Raw genomic sequence first — 20422 nt, forward strand, 5'->3', positions numbered from 1 at the left:
TTGACGGAAGAGGAAGAGCTGGCGGGGCTGGCGGAGACGGAGCAGGTCGAAGAGGTCTGGGCGTCGGTATTGCTGTTGCCCGATGCCATGGTGCGCTCGGTCAGCATTGTCGATGGTGAATGGTCAATGGAGGAGTTGGAGAAACAGAGCCGACAAAGGAAGGCACGGTGCTTGATAGCCGCACTAACGACCGTGGGAAAGCTGCGATAAGCGCCAGACCCACTCTGGGTTAGAGTAACTTGATTCGATCTGCAGCCCCCCTTTCAAAGACGTAACAGGCATAACATCATATGTCTATAGAGTCCACACTGTAAAACCCAACTTTTCACTCTCCCATGAACAACCGGATGATCATGTACAGACTCGCGCCGAGGAAGCGGAAGAACGCGAGCCCGGCGACCGTATACAGCAGCACGGCCATGTACGTCGACGCGACCTTGTTGTCGTCGAGGCTCGAGCTGCCCGCGCCAGTTAAGATGCCGACGGCGAGCGCCGCGTTCGTCATCGTCCAGGCGAGGAGGACGTTGGAACGGAAGTTCTTGTAGTAGTCCTCCTGCTTCTGCTCCTCGTTCACGACGACTACCTCCTTAGGGGCCGGCGTGGAGATGATGGCAAGCTCATTCAGGTACACGGCGTTGCGGTCCTCGTCCTTCTCGGGGACCTCGATTTCGACCTCGTCCTTCTTCTCTGTCGGCTTGACCACTCCGAGGTCCTGCTCCACCTTATCCGATCCCTTCGTACCCCACGAGACGTCGTGCACGTTCGAGAACGCGTAGACGTTCAGAACGTTAATAAAGCTCGGGGCGATCAGGAGGTACTGCAGGAACGACGTGATCAGGTGCCACGGGTCGAACGCGATCAGAGACGACAGAATGTACAGTCCGTACGTGGCCAGCAGCGACAGGACAATGTTTGTGAAGACCTTGGATTTGAGGAGCTCGTTAACCCCCCCAGATTCGTTCTTGACGGTCTCGATACTGTGGACAGCGAGCCAGACAGCACAGAAGATCATATACACTGTGATCAAGGCGTAGCCGACCATGGCGATGGTGTAACCAATCTTGGACCCCTGGGGACGGTTTCCGAGCGCGAGGATGAAACAGAGCAGAAGCAGAGCGAGGTAGAACCAGTTCAGAGCAACACCGACGTAGTGGAAGGCCTTGCCGGTGGCCACCATCGAGTTTGTCAGGACGACGAACGCAATGTAGTAGTTTCCAAGCGAGAACCACGCAAAGATGTTGGTCAGAATCTGGTAGATCAACTCGATGTGCAGAGCCAGCTTGCGGCCGAACGAGTGAGACGAGCGGTAAATGTAGCCAAAGTGCACGATCGAGTGAATGGCCGCGAAGAAGGAGCCGTTCAGCCAACGACGACGCTGCGATACGAGCTCGGGAACCTGGTCGGGAACGTCGGTCACACCTTCGGCCGACTTGACGTAGTGAAGAGTCCAGTTGCTACCGCGCTTGGAGACGAGCTCCCAGCAGAGAATGCGGTCCTCGGCGAGATACATGTTCGCCTTAAAAATACCGGCTCCAGCGCCGTGCATGGTCTCGCCGAGGAAGTACTTCTGGAGGGGACCTTCACCAGTCACAGGGTCGTTCTTGATCGCAATGTAGCGGTACGCCGAGAAGGCACCAGGCAGGACGGTGATGTAGCCAAAGACCGACTCGAGCGGCTTGTCGAGGATGTTGGACATCTTGTACTCAAAGTTTTGAGCGGCAACGAGCGGGTTCAAGAGGTTGTGCCACAGCTTGCCCTTCAAAGCGACAATCTCTCCGCACGCGCCACCGCACGCCGAGTTGATGTCGAACGCCTTCCACAGGTGATAGATCGAGTCCGGTCCAGGCTGCGTGCCGACGTCGAGCAGCACACAAACGTTGGGGTTCAGCGCCTGGCCGAAAGCATTGAAGAACCAGCGGTGCGAGTTGATCTTCTTCTGGTTCTTCTCTTTCAGACAGAACAGCAGCTGAACGGGCACAACCTTGCCAGCCTTCTTGCTCGCAGCTCCGACGATCGAGCGGTCCTTGTTGATGTACACTGGGCAGAGTTAGCACATGCAGAACCATCGCAACTTACGCTGAGTGGTGTACTCGTACAGGTGCGCCGTGACGGGCTTGCCGTTGACAACGTTGGTACCGATGCCATCCTGGTAGACACCCAGCGCGGCAAGCACCGACCTCGTTCTCGGGTTGATCTTCATACGTCCGTCTGAGACAATACAAACAACGACCTGCCGATCAGCCAAAGCCTTCCGTCAACAAACTCACCTTCTGCCAGCCGTCCTTCGACCAGGTGGACTTTGAGCCACGGTTACAGAGGTTGGCGATGTTCTGCATGATGCCGTACATCGTACGGCAGAACAGCTCGTCGTCCTCGTTGTACATTGTCACGACGATGAACAGCTCCGTTTGACGGGGAGGGTTGTATAACCTCTGGCGAAGCGTGTACTGATCCCGCACAAAGTCGTCGGGGTCGCAAGTGACGGCTGTGTAGCGCATCTTGGTGAACTCGTTGCCCTCCTTGATCGGGCACTTCTCCAGCAGCTTACTCGGAACATCGACGTCGAGCACGAGGTGACCCTTGAACAGCTGGACACGCTTCTGCGTCTTGTTTCGTCGAATCTGGCGCGTCGGCAGGGGACCGTAGTGAATGCGAGGTTGCTCCTCGTCGTGCGGACCGTCGCCGTACGGGTCGTCGAAGCGAATGCCCTGCATCGTCACCGGCGGCCCAGACTGCGGGATGGGAGGGGCGTAGCCGTGACCGTGGTTGACCTGCGTCATGGGGATAGCTCCATCATCCGTCAGCTGGTAGGCAGGCATGCCGTAGGCGCCAGGCTGGCCCTGGTTTAACAGCGGGGCGTTGTCGTTGTAGTCCTCGTCATGGTGACCGACGTAGGACGAGGCAGGCGGCGGGTAGCCGGCGTCGCTGTAGTTGCTGTTCATGTGCTGGAGAGGGGGCGGGCTGTGGAGTCGAGTGTCGGGGAGGTAAGGCTGGTTGATCGAGACGCTGGATCCAGCGCGACCCGGCTCGTACGGCTCAGGCAACCCCAGCGTTCCAGCGGGAGGAGGAGGAACAGGCGGCGGCACCGGTGCAGGCGAGTCATAGCGCGACGGTTCCTCGAACGGGTCAGAGGCAGTGTGGTGGTGACCATAATGTCCCGGTGCGGGGGGAACGGGCGGAGGGCGCTGCGGGTTTTGCGTCGGTGAAGCGTATGGGTCGCCGCGACGGGGCTGGCTGCCCGGAGGCGGCGCGTAGATGTCGCCCGGCTGCATGTCGGGGATGTCGCTGGTGAGGGTGAGAGGAGGAAGGAAGACAAGTGTTTTGAGAGAGGGGCGAAGTGAGACAGCGACGAGGAAGGACGACTAACGCGTGGCCGCGGTTACGGGGATGTGGAGGAGGGAATTCAGGCGAGGGCCAAGGCCCGTGGGGTGGTTGTTGATAGGTGTTCCGAAGAGACCGACAAATGAGGCGAGGGTTATGTGTTTGCTTCGAGTTCAAGAAAGATGGTCGCGTCCGACGGTATGAACAGGACGATGGTGCAAGCGTTGTTGCAAGTGGGTGCGGGGTGGTCGTGTGTGAAGGATAGAGGGAGGGAAGGGATGGAAGGATCAGAAAACAATAAATGAGGAGGGGGCGCGAGAAGCGATGCACTGGAGGTCACTTGGCGGTGGTCGCGGTGCCGTATGGCCACCCTCTGCAAGTGCAGCTGCACAACCCAAGCTTTGGTGTACCGTCCGTCAGGCCCCGGGTCCAGGGGGGATGCCAGTGCTCAAGGTGAGAGATCGAGAGGGGCAGCCCAGGCATGGCCGACCGGAGCAGATGCAATTCAGGCTGAGGATCGCGAGGATGCGCGTACGCCGTAGCGAATAGCGCGCCTGACACAGGGACCAGATCTCCCACGCCTCCACCTATAGACAAGCTCGAGCCACCGGGCAAGGACGCAGAACGCGGGGCTGTGCCTAATCTCTGGCAGCTGGCACCCCTCAACCCTGCCCCGCCCTGACGACGCGTGGCCGTCACCCAGCCAAAATTACGTTTGTCACACCGCTATAGCCCGCCTCCGCCGCAACTGCCTTTGGGCCTTTGGGACGCCGGCCGGCTGCGACTTTTTCTAATATCAGTGCCAAGCATATCCTGCACATCATGCATCGCTTTTTTCCATCTTCGCTGCACAGCATACAGCTTCCGGCCGTAAGCATGCATCCCTCCTCCTTATCTCCATAGATCTCAATCACCGGTATTCGGTCCGATCACTGTGCGACGCGGCGGGCATTGCCATCGTCACTCATGTACAGAGTTCCACTCTCACGCTCCGTAGTCACAAGGTGCAGTCATATTACATACTAGTCTTACAGGCGAGTCACCATGACGTTACTTCTTCTTGAAGAAACTAGCTAGCGTGCTCTGGCCCATCGAGCCAGCCTTCTTGGCCGGAGCAGGCTTCGGCTTCGAGTCCGACGCCGTCCGGGAGACGGGCTTGCTGGCAGGCTTAGAAGCCGGCGCAGCAGGCTTAGGTTTCGGGGCGGCCTCCGTGTCCGTGTCCGAGCCAGAGCATGATTCCTCGGTCCAGTAATCCTTGGTAACTAAAGAGCCGTTAGCGGTCACCCTCGCCCGGTATCTGAGGCACTCACCCATGTATCCCTTAGCGTCCATCTCCTGCTTCGACTTCTTCACCTGCCTACGCTTGCGCTTCCGCGTACCGCTGGGCGCGCTGGTACTGGGTTTCGGTTTCGGCTTGGTGTCCTCGAGGTCGTCATCGTCAAAGTCGACGTCCATGGCCATCATGGCCTCCATGGCCGCCTGGTCCTCTGCCCGGACCATCGACGATGTCGGCTCAAGGGCGTTCTTGGCCGAACCCTTGGTTGCTGTCGAAGAAGACTTGGACACCGGCTTGGAAGGCGGCTCCTCGTCCTCGTCGTCAGACTCAATGACACGCCTTCGGCTCTTTGATGAGGCAGGTTTTCGCTGGGGCTCGGCCGGCTTCGGCTCCTCCTTGACCGCTTCCTTCTTCACGGCCTTCGCGGGCTCACTCTTCGCGGTCTTCGCCGGTTCGCTCTTCACCGTCTTCTTGCCGCTGAAGTCCATGGCGCCATCACGCAGAGGCTTAGACGTAGCTATCAATGGCTCGCCCGTGATTCCTCCGTACAGCGAGGCGTTGGCGTAGTTGGGGCTGTCACGCAGCTTCCTCGCCGGAATCAACAGCTGTTGAGGATCCTGCCGTTAGTTGAGCAGATCTCAGTTAGGCAACTCACCTTCAGCGGCGCCGGTGACAGAGAGTAGATGTGGACGGAGAACTGGTCGGGAGCGAAAAGCTTCTTCTTCTCGTCCAGCTCATCGGCACCGATGAGAACGACACCCCAGCGTGAGACCTGGCGTCAGCTTTCGACGCTGCGCGGAAGCTTACCTCCTCGCTCTTCTCCTCCATCACAATGTCTTCAGGCTCGTTCTCCAAACTCTCCTCAGCCTTGACTTCTTCCTCGTCCGCCTCAGATCCCGCTTCAGACCTGGCATCCATGTCCACGATCTTCAGTTTCTGCGTCGCGGACATATGCGCCAGCGACTGCGTGTTCGTCACATTGCCAACAGACAGTTCGGTGCGCGCGACAGCCGACTCCTGCAGGAGAGAACCGGAGATCAGATATGTCGGAGACGCATCATGCTTGGAGATGTAGTTCGACAAAATCCTGACAGCATCAGCAAGTTGTCGGAAGAAAGTGACTCACTCCTTGGCGGTGTTGACAGACACTCCAACCTTCCTCGCAACTTGTCGGAAGGTCACCTGGGAGTCAGCTGAAATTTCAGTGCGCACGTAGCTGACTTACAGCGTTACCTTCCCCGAGAGAAGCAGTCAGATACCTCTCGGCATCCCGGTTGGCGTCTCCCATGTCCGGAGCTCTCTCTGTTGACAAGTGGTGGGGGCTCTGGGCGGTTTAACGGTGAAGGAGTATTAGTTCCTCGAGCGGTTGTGAACGGAGGATCGTTGTTGCCGGATTGTTTGACTGAATTCAATGAGTCGTCGTTTTTCCTGGTCGAGATGCAGATGCTGCTGTGCGGCGAAGGAGGTATGCGCGAGTGGTAGGGGCTGTGATCAACCCGTCGCCAGAAATCAATATCGGTTGACGCGTGTGGAGTGGACGCGCGGCGAAAGTTTCCCACGGTCGAAAAGCAAACCTCCACTTTCAATCTCAGCCATATCCAAGATTTCGGCGGCGGTCACCCAAATATTTGCATCATCGACCGCATCGAAGCTCACGACGACCATGGAGTCGCTGAAACGCAAGCACGTCGTCTTCGACGAGGATAATGCCGACTCAGGGCCATCCGAACTCGCTGGCGCTGGCGTGCACCCCGACCGTGCGGCTGTTGTAGCTGCTGCTGAGGGCGCGGCCGTGAAGAAGCCAAAGGTACGTGTAGCTGCTTGGACGTGCGTAGTGTCTAGCTAACGATACAGGTCAAGTCCGAGAAGAAGAAGCGATACCTTGCGAAGAAGGCGCGGAAACAGCGAAAGCTCAAGAAGGCCAAGAAAGCTGCCGCGCCGAAGAACCGGATCTGGACCGGCGAGCCCGGCCAGGAGGACGACAGCGACGACGACAGCGATGGCGGTGAAAGTGACGACGAGGAGCCGAAGCCGTCAACATCAACAGCTGTCGAGACCCCGAAACCTGCTCCTCAACCTCTCGTGAAGAAGGCAAAGGCGAAGGACGGCATCGTCGAAGGTGGCCCAATGACGGAGGAGGAGAGGGCGGCGCGCAAGGCCGAGAAGCGGGCGATCCGCGACGCACGAAGAGGAGACCGTCAAGCTAAGCGTGCGGCTGAGCGGGAAGCCAAGCTGAAGGCTGCCAAGGAAGCCGAGGAGAAGGCCAAGCGGCAGCAGGAGGCTCAGGCGAACGGGGCACCCGAAGAGGAAGACTCGGAAGAAGACGACTCTGAGCCCGATGACGAGCCGATGGAGGACAATGGGGAGCCGAGCGACCACAGCGAGGACGAGGAGGAGAAGGAGCCTGCCGACATTCCCGACCTTCCGCATCAGCGAACACCGTCTCCGGGACTCGAGCCCTTCCCTCTGCCCCGGATGGCTCCTGCGCCAGCACCCGAGGTGCTTGACCGACAAGGTCTGCCCGCGGGACTGGAGGACGCCAACTTCATCGAGCAGGATCTGCGCATGCCCTTGAGTGAGCTGACTGAGACGACGCCGATCAGCGAGCGAACGCAGAAGCGGCTAAAGGATCTCGGCATCTCCGAGTTCTTCGCGGTGCAGACGGCGCTGCTCCCCAAGCTGCTGCGCCTGCCCCTGACGCCCCTACCTTTCGAGAAGCTCAGCGACTACCTCGTCTCTGCGCCGACCGGATCCGGAAAGACGCTCGCGTACACTGTCCCCATCGTCGAGATTCTCAGTAAACGCATTGTCACCCGCCTGAGGGCTCTCATCGTGCTCCCGACACGAGACCTTGTGACACAGGTGAAGGAGACTCTCGAGGAGGTCAGCAAGGGCTCTGGACTGACTGTGAGTATGCTGTCACACCGTCGGGAAGTAAGTTGACGTCAGATCGGAACCGTCACTGGACAGCACTCGTTTGCTCATGAGCAGACGTTGCTCGTTGACGGCGCTCAGTCCAAGCTGGACATCCTGATCGCGACGCCAGGAAGGCTCATGGACCATCTCGCTATGACAAAGGGCTTCACGCTGCAGCACCTGCGTTTCCTGGTGATCGACGAGGCGGACCGATTGCTGAGCTCAAGCTTCCAGAACTGGCTCTCACAGGTTCTGGACCAGTGTCGACCGCACAAGCATGCGAACGGCGAGGAGCTCGCTGGCTCCCAAGTCGCGCTTGCGTGGAGCGAGCCGATGGGATTGTCGCGGGGCGACTTTGAGGGCAGCCAGGTGATTCCGAGTAGTGTAAGTGCCCTCTCAGCTTTGTTTCTTCCGTGCCATAGCTGACGTTCAGTGCCAGAAACTACTGTTCTCGGCTACGCTTACGCGTGACCCCGCCAAGGTCGCTCAGCTCAACCTCACCTCGCCAGAGTACTACATCGTCTCATCGACGCGCTCGATCACGCAGATCGGACAGGCGTTCGAGCTCCCCTCGTCCCTGACCGAGCGCTCGATCATCCTCCCGCCGCAGCTGAAGCCGCTCAACCTCCTCTACCTCCTGCACAGCGAGGGTGCCGCGCCGAGCATCGTCTTCACGAAATCGGTGGACGCAGCGTCGCGCCTGGTCCGCCTGCTAACGTACTTTGAGCAGGCGTACATCGGGGGTAAGAAGTTGAGCGTCGCCTCGTTCACGCGCGACATGAAGCCGTCAGAGCGCAAGACCATGCTCTCCGACTTTGCGGCGGGCAAGCTCGACGTGCTCGTGTGCTCGGACCTGATCTCGCGCGGTATCGACCTGCCCTCCGTCGCGCACGTGGTGAGCTACGACGTCCCCCTCGACATGACCAAGTACGTCCACCGCGCGGGACGCACGGCGCGTGCGGGCCGCGACGGAACAGTCTGGACCATGGTCGAGAAGCAGGAGGCGAAGCACTTCAAGGACATGCTCGCGGCCGCGGGCAAGAAGGTGCGCAAGCTCAAGGTGCGCGAGGAGCAGCTCGAGGGCTTCAAGGAGTCGTACGACATTGCCATGAAGCGTCTCCAGGCGGACTATGGGCGCGACTAGACGTGTAGACGTACAATATCTCTTTAGACACATTATGCATTTTACCATTTACATATTTATACAAATCTCTAGTAGAACTCTAGGCAGTCTTGTCGCTTGCCGTGCTCTCCGTGTCCGAGTCGGGGCCGCCGGCGAGATTCCGCCCCTCCTCGATCATGGACTTGACGTCTTCGATGGCGTACACGTCGTCTCCCATGGCCTTGATCTGGCGCTCGACCCCGCGCCAGACCTTCTTCACCTCGTCGTCAGACTCTGTCTGTCAGCTAGATCCACACATACATTAAGCTCACCCTCCGCAAGCATCATGAGGCGCACACGCTCCAGCCCCCGGGCGACCGTCTCGCGCATACCCGCCTTCTGGCGCTCAGACGGCGACAGGCCGCTCTGCTGGTCGAGGATGGACACCGTGTCCGTCAACTGGGACATTTCCGAAAACTTCTCCTGCAGCTGCGTCACGATGCTGATGAGCTGGGGCGTCTTGAGGTTCAAGGACGCAATCGTGTCGCCGGCGCTGAAGAGCTGGTGGTGGTGGTTGTACACGAGCGTATGGCGCGCGCTCTGGAGCTTGCCCACGTCTGGATGTCAGCTCAGAATCACACCGTTGTGTCAGCTATAGACTCACCTCCAGCAAGGCTCGCTGTCGTCTTGAGCAGCTCACCGAGCGGTTTGCCCATGAGCAACTCGTAGTATTCGGCCGGGACAAAGTTCTCGCTCGTCGGATCCAGTCGTCCCTCCTTGCCCTCTCTTGCCTCTCTCCTTGGTCGAGCCTTGGGCGTGACCTCATCTGTCTTTGCGCTAGCTGCCGAATTCGGCGTCGCCGGTGCCGCTGGCGTGGAGGGCGCCTCGCCGGGCGAAACGGAGGGGAGGGGTGACCGGCTCTGCGGCGGGTCCGAATTTGGCCGCGACAGGCCGTAGAAATCGCGCAGCTGCTCGCGGCGAGCTAAGCGCCGTGCTTCGGCGGCGGCACTGCGGCCGGGCGACAGCACGCCTGAACTGCCAGAGGCGGGCGGCGAGGTCGTCGACATGGTCTGCTGGGTGTTGTCGCGTCAAGGCTGGACTCTTGGAACGGCTTAAGCCGGACTCTTGGCTGGGCCGCCACGTGAGCAGCATGATGCACCGTGGGAGAATCCGAGCAGGAGACTCCGTCACCGTGGGAAACCTTCCAGACGGGCGCGATCCTCAGCGTCCTTCGGCACACGACCTTAGGGCTGCGGGACACAACATACATCAGTGGGCAATTGGCGTCTGCCGCAAGAAACTCGTCTTCTAGTCTAGGCTCTGGACTCTCGAGGTGTAGATCGTTGGGGAGACGATGCATTCCAGAGTAACGAAAGCGTTTGCTCCTGCGTATTCGCACCTGTCACTCAGGCTCTACACCCTACACGTGAGTTAAAGTTCGCTTTGCCAGCAAGTGAGCAGGACGGCTCAGGAGGACGGTAATTGCCGATCGCGAATCACACGGTGCCCCGCGGACATGCGGGCAGGACTCTGGTCAGATGATCTGGTCCTGTCCTCCCCCACGCCCATTCTACCGCAGCCGATCCGCACTCGGCCAAAGGCGACAGCTGTGCAGCATGAGTAGCCCATATGAAGCGGGTTAGTACCCGGTCCTCACGACCCCCTCACGCCGCCGTCCACTGCCCACACAATCCCACCATGGCGGCGCTCAACCTCACCTCGCTCGGCGCCGAGCTCGATGCCATCCGGCGACAGCGCGCCACTTCCTCCTCCTCGGTCGACACTGCGTCGACGGGAACATCGCCCCTCACCCCGCCACTGCTCTCTGCACCATTGCCCTTCATCGCGGACACGGAGGCGGACGACGACGCCATCAGGATAGACACGCCGAGGATCGACACGCCGAAACCTCAAGTTGCGCAGGTGGAGCAGGAGAAGAAGGAGCAGCCGTTTGCGACGTGTTTGCTGTGCTTCCAACGACCGCCTAGTGCGGTACTGCTGCCATGTGAGTATCCGCCGCTTCACTCCTTGCGCTTAGTAGACGACACTGCTGATCCACACTTCCCTCTTCTACCTCCAGCTTCCGGGCATGGGAATATCAGCTGACACCCAGGCTGCCACCTGAACCTGTGCTACCTCTGCGCGCCCCTGCTGATTGCGCGCAACGCGCCGTCTTGCCCTGCAGCGCACGAAGATGACCCGGAACCACGCACCGACCGAGTGCCCTTCAACGTCGCGCTGGCGAGGGCGATGCGCAAGTCGCCCGAGAAGAAGCGGCTCGGCATGGCCGGCTTCATCCCTCCGGAACTTGGGGCGAGCGGCGCAGAGTTGGGAGGAAAGGACGTGCTGAGCGGGCCGATACGGAGCCAAACTGGCCAGGACGGACAGATCAAGCTCGAGAGCCGAGGGGAGGGACAGAGGGGAGTGGGGAGGACGCAGTGTCTTGTCTGCAGGAGCGGGGTCGAGGGGTGGTTGAGGGTGTACACTGGTTGAACTCTGGAGGATATGTTGTATCACGCACTAATCGTACTTGCACTGTTTTGCCACGAATATTGGGAATGTATACGCTTGTAATGGGACGTGCTTGGTGACCACCGATCGCGATGAGGTGCTCGTGTGCATTGTGCTCGCTCGCTGCGTGCCGGCTGCTGGCCGCGATTATGGGCCTGACCACCCTCGACGCACCGATTGGCCTGAGATAACCCAGCCACCTCAGCATGACGTCACGTCGTGTCATCCATCGTCGACATCCATGCATCCCATCTGTGCACGCAGCACGCAGTCCTGGGAAGCACTGAGCCGCGGCGAAGCAGGGATGCGTTAGTCATGGTGACGAAGGACGTGTTGCATGCAGCGTGCCGCGAGGGGCTGGGGACTGCGTGAATCACAGAGGAGCTTCCCGCGGTGCCCGTGTTTGAGCTCGCAATTGTTGACGGGGCATACACCCTAGTGCATACGAACGAGAGAACGAACGAGACGCATACCGAACGAGATCAATGGGGATTACGAGTGTGGGGATAATGGTGGTGATCATTATAGTGATACAGACAAACAGTACAGATACAGTGCGACGAAGCCCTGTTTCTAAGGGGCGTCGGTGAGATGACAGAGAGTGATGGGCGGATCGCCTTCGGACGACCACTTGCCGCTGATGATGGTTGCTTGGCGACGCCGAAGCCCAATGATGGAGATGGGCTCGTGATGAGCACGATTAGCCCAGGCCCCAGTTGCCAGAAGGCTTCTCGGCCTCGCGGGCCTTGTTCTGGGCGAGAAGCTTGGCGAGGCCCGACTTCTTCGTCTTGCGCTTCTTTGCTGGCGGCGGCGACGAGGGCGCGGGGCTAGATCCGGAGCTGGCGCTCGGCGGCGGATATGTCGGGAAGCCCGGGTCGGAGGTGGGGATGTGGGCGAGGGATGGTGTGCGCGTCAGCGCCGCCTTGCCCCGCTGGCCCTCTGGAACGGCGAGCGCCTGTTCCGTTTTCGTCGGCTCCTTGGGCGTTGGGGGCTCGTCGGGCTTGACCTCTGCCGCGAGCCGGGACGCTCGGCGGGTGCGTGCAACGCTACGCGCCGAGGCGTAGAAGGACGGGGTCGGCTTGGGCCGGCGGAACTGGTTTCCGCACGTCGAGCACTGAGCGCTGCGGCGGCGGCGGTCGTCCGCGTCCATCTGTGCGAGGGCCGCATGGAGCTCAGCCTCGAGCTCGTCGGCGGCGTCGACCGGCGCAGCCTTGCGCTTGTTCCCGCGCGGCGGGCGATAGCCATCACGAAGCGTGCCGCACTTGACGCACCACAGGGACCAAGCAATGCTGACCTGCGGCAGGCTGTTGAGCAGCCGCACACGGGCGGCGCACAGCTTGTCTGTCGCGGGACCAGACAGGAGTGCCGGGTCGAGCACGGGCGGCAACGCATCGGCCAGGATGGTTGCCGAGCCGAACGGGAGCGACAGCGTCGTCGAGGACCGGTCCTTGGCCAGCGTGATGGCCATGGTCGCGAGAGTCGAGCAAGTCGGAGGTAGGCGTGGTGTGGAGGGTGTCAAAAGATAGGGGTGGCAAAAAGCTATTCCTGAATGGACAGGCGCTGGCCCGCATTCCTACCAGCGCTGATGGGCGCTTGATTCACACGGAAGCAAATATTTTCACCAGGGTGACTGGACTTGACCTTACCCGGCACTCCTTAATCGTGGATTACGAATCGATCGTAAGCAGCCGGAATGTTGGATCTAATCAGCACGTGGGCGTAGATTAGTCCGGCAGAGCAACTGCCGACGCGTCCTGATTCCTGGGTCACCCTGAGCCGTCGCGTTCAGGTAAGGGCATTTATTGCCAGGAACAGTGGTCAGCGGCAACAACAGGCCAAGAAAGTCAAGGCTGGCGACGAGTGAGCGAGTGTCCGTGCGCACGAATCGTCAGCACCGCACCGCACACAGCCAGCACACCAACAACAAGCACACAAACTCTCATTGCTTCTCATCTTTTCTCCGCCCTCAGCTCCTGTTACACCGCACACGCGCACGCAGCACAATGGCTCCCGGCTGGTTGAGTGAGTGCTTCCTCCCCAGCGCTAGCACAGCCCCGCTCAGACGACATGACTGACGCCGGCAGATCTCGACAACCCCCAGTCGCCTGGCGACCTGTACTTCGGAGGCGTAAGCTGCACCTCATAGGTGGATAGCTGACAGGGGACAGGAGAAGTCGACCTTCGGAGAGCTCTCCGTCAAGGAGCGGCTGATTGGGTTCGGCATGTGCTACGTCGGCGGCTTCCTCATCAGCATTCTCGGAGCGATTCTGCTGATCACGGGCTCCGGCGCGGGCTTCGCCGTCTTCTTCGGCGTTGGCGCCATCATTTCGCTCGTCGGCACTGGTTTCCTCATGTGAGTGCAGCTCGGGGTCCACTCCGACGAGCTATCGGGCCCCCGTCAGGTATAAGCTAACATTCAGCGGCTTCTGGCGCCAGACGAAGCTCATGTTCAAGCCTGTTCGAATCATTGCGTCCGTCATCATGCTGATGGCAATTGGCATGTGCTTCATCAGCGCATTCCTCCTGCCGGCCGCCCTGTGTATCCTCTTCGTCATCATCGAGTACTGTGCCATGGCGTGGTACTCCCTCTCGTACATCCCCTACGCTCGAGACGTGAGTTCCCCTAACGTTGTCGAACTGACAAGCACAGGCGGTCAAGGGCCTTGTATCAAAATTCATTTAGATAGCATGCTAGACAGGCGATACAACGTTGTTAATCTACAATACAGATCTTCTATGGCTACTTGCCCACGTCCCACGCACGCATGCCGCCGTGCGGCGTGTACTCCATGTCGAGGAGACTTTTGGACCCCTTGTCCTCTGTCGGCAACGACGGACCAATGCGGCCGCTCCGACTGGACTCTGCGTCGTGCCTTGACTTCCGCTCAGGCTCGGGGGAAGAGGAGAGGCCGGGAGAGTGACGGCGGCGCTGCAAGTTAGCTGGTCTCTCGAATGGCTGTAGCTCACCTTCTGCCCTCGCTCTTTCAAAACAGCGAGCATGTTATCCCACCCGACGTCTGCAACGATTCCCTCCTTAGGCACAGGGCCAACATCCAAGCGCGGGTCGTAGTCCTGCTTGAAGTACTTGTCCATCCGGGATATGGGGTGAGAAGGGATGGCTGGCGGGGAGTCGGGTGGCGGAGGAGGGGGAGGGGAAGAGGACGGCGGCCGAGGCCGCCGCTGTCGGTCAGACGAGCGCTTGTCGTTGGTACGAGAGCGCCGCTTTGGCGAGCGGTCTCGGTCCCGGCGATCTTCGCGCTCTCGCGAGCGATCTCTTCTGTCCTTGCGATCACGTGAGCGCTCTCTGACATGATCTCTGTCTCGATCGCGATCACGACGTCGTTCTCTGTCTCGAGAAGAGTCGCGCTTGCGCCGATCATTTCGGTCGATTGAGCGGCTGCGGTCACGCCTGGATCGTCGCTGGGGAGACCGATCGCGCTCCCGGCGGTCGTATCTGTCGCGAGAGCGGTCTCGAAGGGGCTCCCTGTCGCGGGACGTAGATCTTGAACGCGAGCGCGAGCGGCGGCGATCACGCAGATCGGGAGAATGATCCTGTCGCCGATCGTAATCCTGGTCGTCGCGGCGCCTTGATCGTCGATCGTCGTAGTCGTGTCTCCTTGCGCGATCATCACGACGGGCATCGTTGCGCTCCCGATCGCGCCGGCCAGCTCGCTCAGCGTCCTTGGCAGCGCCTTTCATAGCTCCACCGAACAATCGACTCATACCTGATCCGCCTCCCTTCATTGTCCTTGCGTCCTTCGCACTCCGAGCTTGCTCTTTGAGCAGCGCCTTGTTGTGACCGTCCACGCTCTTGATCATACTCGCCAGGAAGCGCTTGTTGGGTTTGGGAGCATTGGGGTCCGGTCTGGAGGTAAGCTTGGACGGATGGCGTTACAAGCTTTACTTACGAGCTCCTTTCCGCCTCCCTTTCCAAGTATGCCCCGAGACCCATCTCCGCCCATTTCAGCTCGTTAATCTTCGCCTCCTCTGCGAGGATCTTAGCGACATGGGCGTCGAGGACATCATCGCTGACGTCCAGCGGCACCGATGCCGCGGCCCTCATGAGCTTGTTGACCACGGTGTTGAGAGACATGTCGACGATGTCGCCTGCCTCTCACAGGTCGCAGTTGTTGTGGACGGGTGATGGAGCACCTCCAACTGACCTTGCCACTACTTGCCGAGATAGGGCGGCGGCCATCAGCCGCAGGCACGTGATAATTAGAAGTATTGGATTAAATGGGGAAAAACATTCTCGAGAAATCTCTCCACGTGGACCCTCCACCGCTCGTTGAGCCAGGTTCGCTCTGACGCGTTTCTGTGGCCACGGCGTTCCAAGACCTTCCAGGCAACTTTCCGGATCGTGCACAACACTTTCATCACACTCTACGAGACGGAAAACAGCAGCGTTCAAGGTCGCTCCAAAACGCACGACACCCGGCCTACGCACGTCGACCCGTTTCCCAGCTTTTCCCCGATTCGTTTGGCTCAATCCGGACCGCACATATGTCCAGTCTCGAGCTTATCAACCCTCGCGCCGAGAGCGTGAGGAGGCAGCAGGCCCTCCAGGTCAACACGGTGGGTGTTGAGTGTAGCTGACATCAAGCGAAGTTCTAGCTAATCTGAACAGGCCGGAGCTGTTGGTCTCGCCAATGTCGTCAAGAGCAACCTGGGTCCCCGCGGTACGATCAAGATGCTTGTTGACGGATCCGGACAGATCAAGATGACCAAGGACGGAAAGGTGCTGCTCTCCGAGATGCAGATCCAGAACCCGACGGCGGCCATGATTGCTCGTACCGCTGTTGCGCAAGACGAGCAGGTCGGTGATGGCACGACATCGGTTGTTCTCCTTGTCGGAGAGCTTCTCAAGCAGGCGGACCGCTACATCTCGGAGGGTGTTCACCCGCGCGTCATCAGCGAGGGCTTCGACATTGCCAAGAAGGCGTCGCTCGAGTTCCTTGACCAGTTCAAGCAGTACCCGACCCTCGACCGCGCCAACCTCATCCAGGTTGCGCACACCTCGCTCTCGACCAAGCTGCACCCGAGCCTCGCCAAGAAGCTTGCCGCTGATGTTGTCGACGCCGTTCTTGCTATCCGACCCCCTGCTCCGGAGCCTGACGCGGACGGAAAGGTTGGCCGCCGTGACCCCATCGACCTCCACATGATCGAGATTATGAAGATGCAGCACCGCACCGATACCGACACCAAGCTCATCCGCGGTCTCGTCCTCGACCACGGTGCTCGTCACCCTGACATGCCCAAGCGCGTCGAGAACGCCTACATCCTCACCCTGAACGTTTCGCTCGAGTACGAGAAGACCGAGGTCAACTCTGGATTCTTCTACTCGTCGGCCGAGCAGCGCGAGAAGCTCGTCGAGTCCGAGCGCCGGTTCGTGGACGACAAGCTCCGAAAGATTGTCGAGTTCAAGAACAACGTTTGCGACGTCGACGTCAAGTCCGGAGAGAAGCCCAAGGGCTTCGTTATCATCAACCAGAAGGGTATCGACCCGATGTCTCTCGATGTTCTCGCCAAGAACAACATTCTCGCCCTCCGTCGCGCCAAGAGGAGGAATATGGAGCGTCTGCAGCTTGCGTGTGGTGGTGTGGCTCAGAACTCGGTCGACGACCTCGACCCCGAGGACCTCGGTTGGGCCGGTCTCGTCTACGAGCACACGCTCGGAGAGGAGAAGTACACGTTCGTTGAGGATGTCAAGGAGGGCAAGAGTGTTACGATGCTGATCAAGGGTGAGTTTATCCACCGCAGCAGGAAGCTGACGCTCAGGCCCCAACGCCCACACCATGACCCAGATTCAGGAGGCTCTCCGTGATGGATTCCGTGCCGTCAAGAACGCCATCGAGGACGAGGCTGTCATCCCCGGTGCCGGTGCTTTCGAGGTTGCCTGCAGCAACTACCTCGAGAACACTGTCAAGTCAAAAGCGAAGGGACGCGCTAAGCTCGGTGTTTCTGCCTTCGCCGAGGCTCTCCTCATCATCCCGAAGACTCTTGCGGCCAACGGTGGATATGACGTTCAGGACGCTATCGTCCAGCTCCAGACGGAACAGGAGGAGACCGACGACCCCGTCGGCCTCGACCTGCGCTCCGGAGAGCCCATGAACCCCGTTACCGAGGGTGTGTGGGACAACTACCGGGTCAAGCGCCAGATGCTGCACTCGTGCTCGGTCATCGCTGTCAACCTGCTCAGCACCGACGAGATCCTCCGCGCCGGTCGCTCGTCGCTCAAGCCCGACGGACAGGGCATGTAAGAGGTCTTTTCTAGAGAGTTACGGATCAGATGGTAGATTAATGATTACATCAGGATGTACGCATTTGCATGATGGAGGTGGTTGCAGCAGAGATGGGAGGGGGGGAGAAGGAGAATACTGAATTTCTTACATTTATCAGTAATGGTTCGGTGGCCCCTCATATACTGGAGTATCCACTCACAAGGACATTCAATAACATCTTTATCCCTACCATGCATGCATGCATTCGACGTTCTGTCTTCCTTCAGACTTTGAGATCGTGTAGACCAAGCACACGACTTTACATTGCGTGTTTGCTGAGAGTGGAGGTTGCCTTCCCACGGTGGCGTTCACAAAAGTTGAAAACATGACGTCCACCTGGGCCAGGCTGATCGTCAGCGGCAATCGTGAAGTTCTTCCAGCACAAGCACGGCAAGCACGACCATGACGCCGACAACAGTAACGCCGAAACTGAGCGCCGTGCGGAAGGATGCTCGCCAGCGTCTGAAATCGCTGAAGAAGAGCGGCGGCCTCAAGGCCAAGTCGGCTGGCAAGGGCTCGAAGCGTCCGACCGAGGACGAGGAGACGGCCGCCGCCGAGCCGCCGAAGAAGAAGCGTATTCGCTCCGACCAGCTCAAGTGGAAGGAGGTCAAGACGTCTTCTCTTCCTGGCATGGACGCGGGCGGCGGCATGATGATGCTCGAGGAGCTGGACGGCGTCGGCATCGAGTGGGAGCAGCAGGATGATGGACGCAAGGTCGCGCGCTTTGTCGTGAGTTTCTTATCTCTGGCCAATAGGTCAATGTAAACACGCTACGACCTGCTCGGCAAGAGCTGACATTCAGACTAGTGGTAAAGATGGCAAGAAGCAGCAAGTTGCAATCGAGAGCGAGAGTGAGGGCGAGGACGACGGCGAGGAGTGGACTGGCATCGCCGAGGACGGAGAGGAGGGATCAGACGAAGAAGACGCTGAGGAGGGCGACCTGCCGACGTTTGCGGGACTGAAGGCATCCGAGCTCGACGACGAGGACAGTGAAGACGAGGTTGAGCCTGAGCCCAAGTTTGACCGTAAGTTACCTATACTTCACTCATAACTGACAACAGTCCGCCTTCTCCCCGCCTGGGCCAAGATTCCGCTGCATGCGTCGCTGAAGAAGTGTCTCCTCGGTCTCGGATTCGCCAACCCGACTGAGATCCAGAAGCAGGCCGTGCCCCTCGCTCTCGAGGGACGCGATGTCGTCGGAGTTGCTGAGACGGTAAGCGTCGATGGCCGACCCATGAGCTGACGAACAGGGCTCCGGAAAGACGCTGGCATACTCTCTCCCCGTTCTTTCGTACCTGCTCCGCCAGCCGCCACCGCGAGCGGGTAAGAAGCGCCCGCTGTCGGCGCTCATTCTCTGCCCTACCCGTGAGCTCGCGATCCAGGTGACGGACCACCTGACCAACGTTGTCAAGTCGGTCACGCCCGAGGGCGCGAAAGTTCCGCGTATTTCCGTCGGCAGCGTTGTCGGTGGTCTGTCCGCGCACAAGCAGCGCCGCATCCTCGACCGCGGCGCCGACATTCTCGTCGCTACCCCGGGACGACTCTGGGACCTGGTGAAGACGGACGACGCGCTGGCGGCGTCACTGCGCACGCTCCGCTTCCTGATCGTCGACGAGGCGGACCGTATGATCGAGAACGGCCACTTCGCCGAGTTGGAGCACATCGTGCAGCTGTCTCGCCGAACCCAGGTCCAGGCCGAAGACGAGGACGACGACCCTGTGTTTGCGCAAATGGCGACGGCGCTGGAACAGGCCGAGCCCCGGGACGATCTGCAGACGTTTGTCTTCTCGGCGACGCTCAGCAAGGATCTGCAGGAGAACCTGAAGAAGAGGCGGCGGAGGCCGCTGAAGCGCAAGGGCAAGCGGGCGAGCACGCTCGACGAGCTCCTTGAAACACTCGACTTCCGTGATGAGACCCCGGCCATCGTCGACCTCACGCCCAAGGGCAACAAGGTCAGCACGCTGCGCGAAGCGATGGTCGACGCCGTCCTCGCCGAGAAGGACCTGTACCTCTACTACTTCCTGCTGCGGTATCCCGGGCGCTCGCTCGTGTTCGTCGGCTCGATCGACGGAATCCGCCGCCTGGTTCCGCTGCTCGAGCAGCTGCGCCTGCCCGTCTTCCCCCTCCACTCGCAGCTGCAGCAGAAGCAGCGCCTGCGCAACCTGGAGCGCTTCAAGGCTTCGTCCGACGGCGTGCTGATCGCGACGGACGTGGCGGCGCGCGGTCTCGATATTCCTCACGTCGACCACGTCGTTCACTTCAACCTCCCACGCACGGCAGACGCGTACGTGCACCGTAGCGGCCGTACGGCGCGCGCGCAGAACCCGGGCTTCGCGCTCCAAATCGTCTCGCCCGAGGACAAGAATGTGCAGCGCGGCCTGCTCAAGTCCCTCGGCCGCTCGGCCCCGCCGCCAGACCTCCAGATCGAGGCGGGCTTCCTGCCCAAACTGAAGGAGCGCATCGCCGTCGCGCGCGAGATCGAGGGCGCCCAGCACAAGGCGAAGAAGGAGAGCCATGACCGGAACTGGCTCGCGGAGGCGGCCGAGGCGATGGACATTGACATTGACCCGGGCATGTTTTCTGATTTCGAGGAGGACGACCCCGACGCGCCCACTTCGCGCAATAGCAAGAAGGGGAAGAAGGGCAAGGCCGAGGGCAAGGTTGATGGGCTCAAGGCCAAGCTGAACCATCTGCTCGACCAGCCCCTCATTGCCCGTGGCGTTAGCACGAGGTACCCCACCTCTGGCTCTAGGGTGATCATCGACGACGTCGTGGCTGGTACCAGCCATGTTAACATGCTCGGTGCTGGCACCGAGGCCGCGTACGAGGTCGCGGACAAGCAGAAGAGCAAGCCCAAGCCCAAGCCGAAGGCTCAGCCCGAGGAGCCCAAAGCGAACGGTAGGGGCAAGGGCGGCAAGAAGGGCAAGAAGCACTAGTCTCGCTAAATAGATCGTTTGGGTTGATGTTTACCATCTAGATAGACATGTCATGCAGCACCTTTAGCACATTACTGTA

The 20422-nt window shown here is 60.0% G+C and overlaps 9 protein-coding genes across 9 annotated transcripts; 4 read left to right on the top strand and 5 right to left on the bottom strand.

Moving 5' to 3' along the window:
• Window positions 1–325: 325 nt before the first annotated feature.
• On the bottom strand, window positions 326–3272 carry A1Q1_03030 (uncharacterized protein; the record flags this gene model as incomplete). The annotated part of the gene is made up of 3 exons (XM_014324259.1): window positions 326–2037; window positions 2077–2194; window positions 2268–3272. 3 exons carry the CDS (start codon window positions 3270–3272, stop codon window positions 326–328), a joined length of 2835 nt encoding a protein of 944 aa, XP_014179734.1.
• A 1099-nt stretch (window positions 3273–4371) lies between these two features.
• On the bottom strand, window positions 4372–5885 carry A1Q1_03031 (uncharacterized protein; the record flags this gene model as incomplete). The annotated part of the gene is made up of 6 exons (XM_014324260.1): window positions 4372–4583; window positions 4632–5202; window positions 5253–5330; window positions 5405–5504; window positions 5724–5779; window positions 5823–5885. The coding sequence occupies 6 exons, from the start codon at window positions 5883–5885 to the stop codon at window positions 4372–4374; spliced, it is 1080 nt and encodes a 359-aa protein (XP_014179735.1).
• A 375-nt stretch (window positions 5886–6260) lies between these two features.
• Window positions 6261–8657, top strand: A1Q1_03032 (ATP-dependent RNA helicase; the record flags this gene model as incomplete). Its single annotated transcript, XM_014324261.1, has 4 exons — window positions 6261–6404; window positions 6452–7504; window positions 7568–7897; window positions 7953–8657. 4 exons carry the CDS (start codon window positions 6261–6263, stop codon window positions 8655–8657), a joined length of 2232 nt encoding a protein of 743 aa, XP_014179736.1.
• Window positions 8658–8736: 79 nt separating this feature from the next.
• A1Q1_03033 (uncharacterized protein) lies at window positions 8737–9682 on the bottom strand (the record flags this gene model as incomplete). The annotated part of the gene is made up of 3 exons (XM_014324262.1): window positions 8737–8909; window positions 8948–9232; window positions 9280–9682. 3 exons carry the CDS (start codon window positions 9680–9682, stop codon window positions 8737–8739), a joined length of 861 nt encoding a protein of 286 aa, XP_014179737.1.
• A 631-nt stretch (window positions 9683–10313) lies between these two features.
• Window positions 10314–11108, top strand: A1Q1_03034 (uncharacterized protein; the record flags this gene model as incomplete). The annotated part of the gene is made up of 2 exons (XM_014324263.1): window positions 10314–10620; window positions 10801–11108. 2 exons carry the CDS (start codon window positions 10314–10316, stop codon window positions 11106–11108), a joined length of 615 nt encoding a protein of 204 aa, XP_014179738.1.
• Window positions 11109–11826: 718 nt separating this feature from the next.
• On the bottom strand, window positions 11827–12594 carry A1Q1_03035 (uncharacterized protein; the record flags this gene model as incomplete). Its single annotated transcript, XM_014324264.1, has 1 exon — window positions 11827–12594. One exon carries the CDS (start codon window positions 12592–12594, stop codon window positions 11827–11829), a length of 768 nt encoding a protein of 255 aa, XP_014179739.1.
• A 1272-nt stretch (window positions 12595–13866) lies between these two features.
• On the bottom strand, window positions 13867–15219 carry A1Q1_03036 (uncharacterized protein; the record flags this gene model as incomplete). Its single annotated transcript, XM_014324265.1, has 3 exons — window positions 13867–14055; window positions 14094–14991; window positions 15035–15219. The coding sequence occupies 3 exons, from the start codon at window positions 15217–15219 to the stop codon at window positions 13867–13869; spliced, it is 1272 nt and encodes a 423-aa protein (XP_014179740.1).
• A 410-nt stretch (window positions 15220–15629) lies between these two features.
• Window positions 15630–17386, top strand: A1Q1_03037 (uncharacterized protein; the record flags this gene model as incomplete). Its single annotated transcript, XM_014324266.1, has 3 exons — window positions 15630–15701; window positions 15754–16846; window positions 16905–17386. 3 exons carry the CDS (start codon window positions 15630–15632, stop codon window positions 17384–17386), a joined length of 1647 nt encoding a protein of 548 aa, XP_014179741.1.
• A 423-nt stretch (window positions 17387–17809) lies between these two features.
• Window positions 17810–20343, top strand: A1Q1_03038 (ATP dependent RNA helicase; the record flags this gene model as incomplete). The annotated part of the gene is made up of 4 exons (XM_014324267.1): window positions 17810–18136; window positions 18210–18396; window positions 18469–18620; window positions 18670–20343. The coding sequence occupies 4 exons, from the start codon at window positions 17810–17812 to the stop codon at window positions 20341–20343; spliced, it is 2340 nt and encodes a 779-aa protein (XP_014179742.1).
• Window positions 20344–20422: the final 79 nt, after the last annotated feature.

The sequence above is a fragment of the Trichosporon asahii genome, assembly GCF_000293215.1.
Source record: "Trichosporon asahii var. asahii CBS 2479 unplaced genomic scaffold scaffold00051, whole genome shotgun sequence".
NCBI classification, from domain to species: Eukaryota; Fungi; Basidiomycota; class Tremellomycetes; order Trichosporonales; family Trichosporonaceae; genus Trichosporon; species Trichosporon asahii.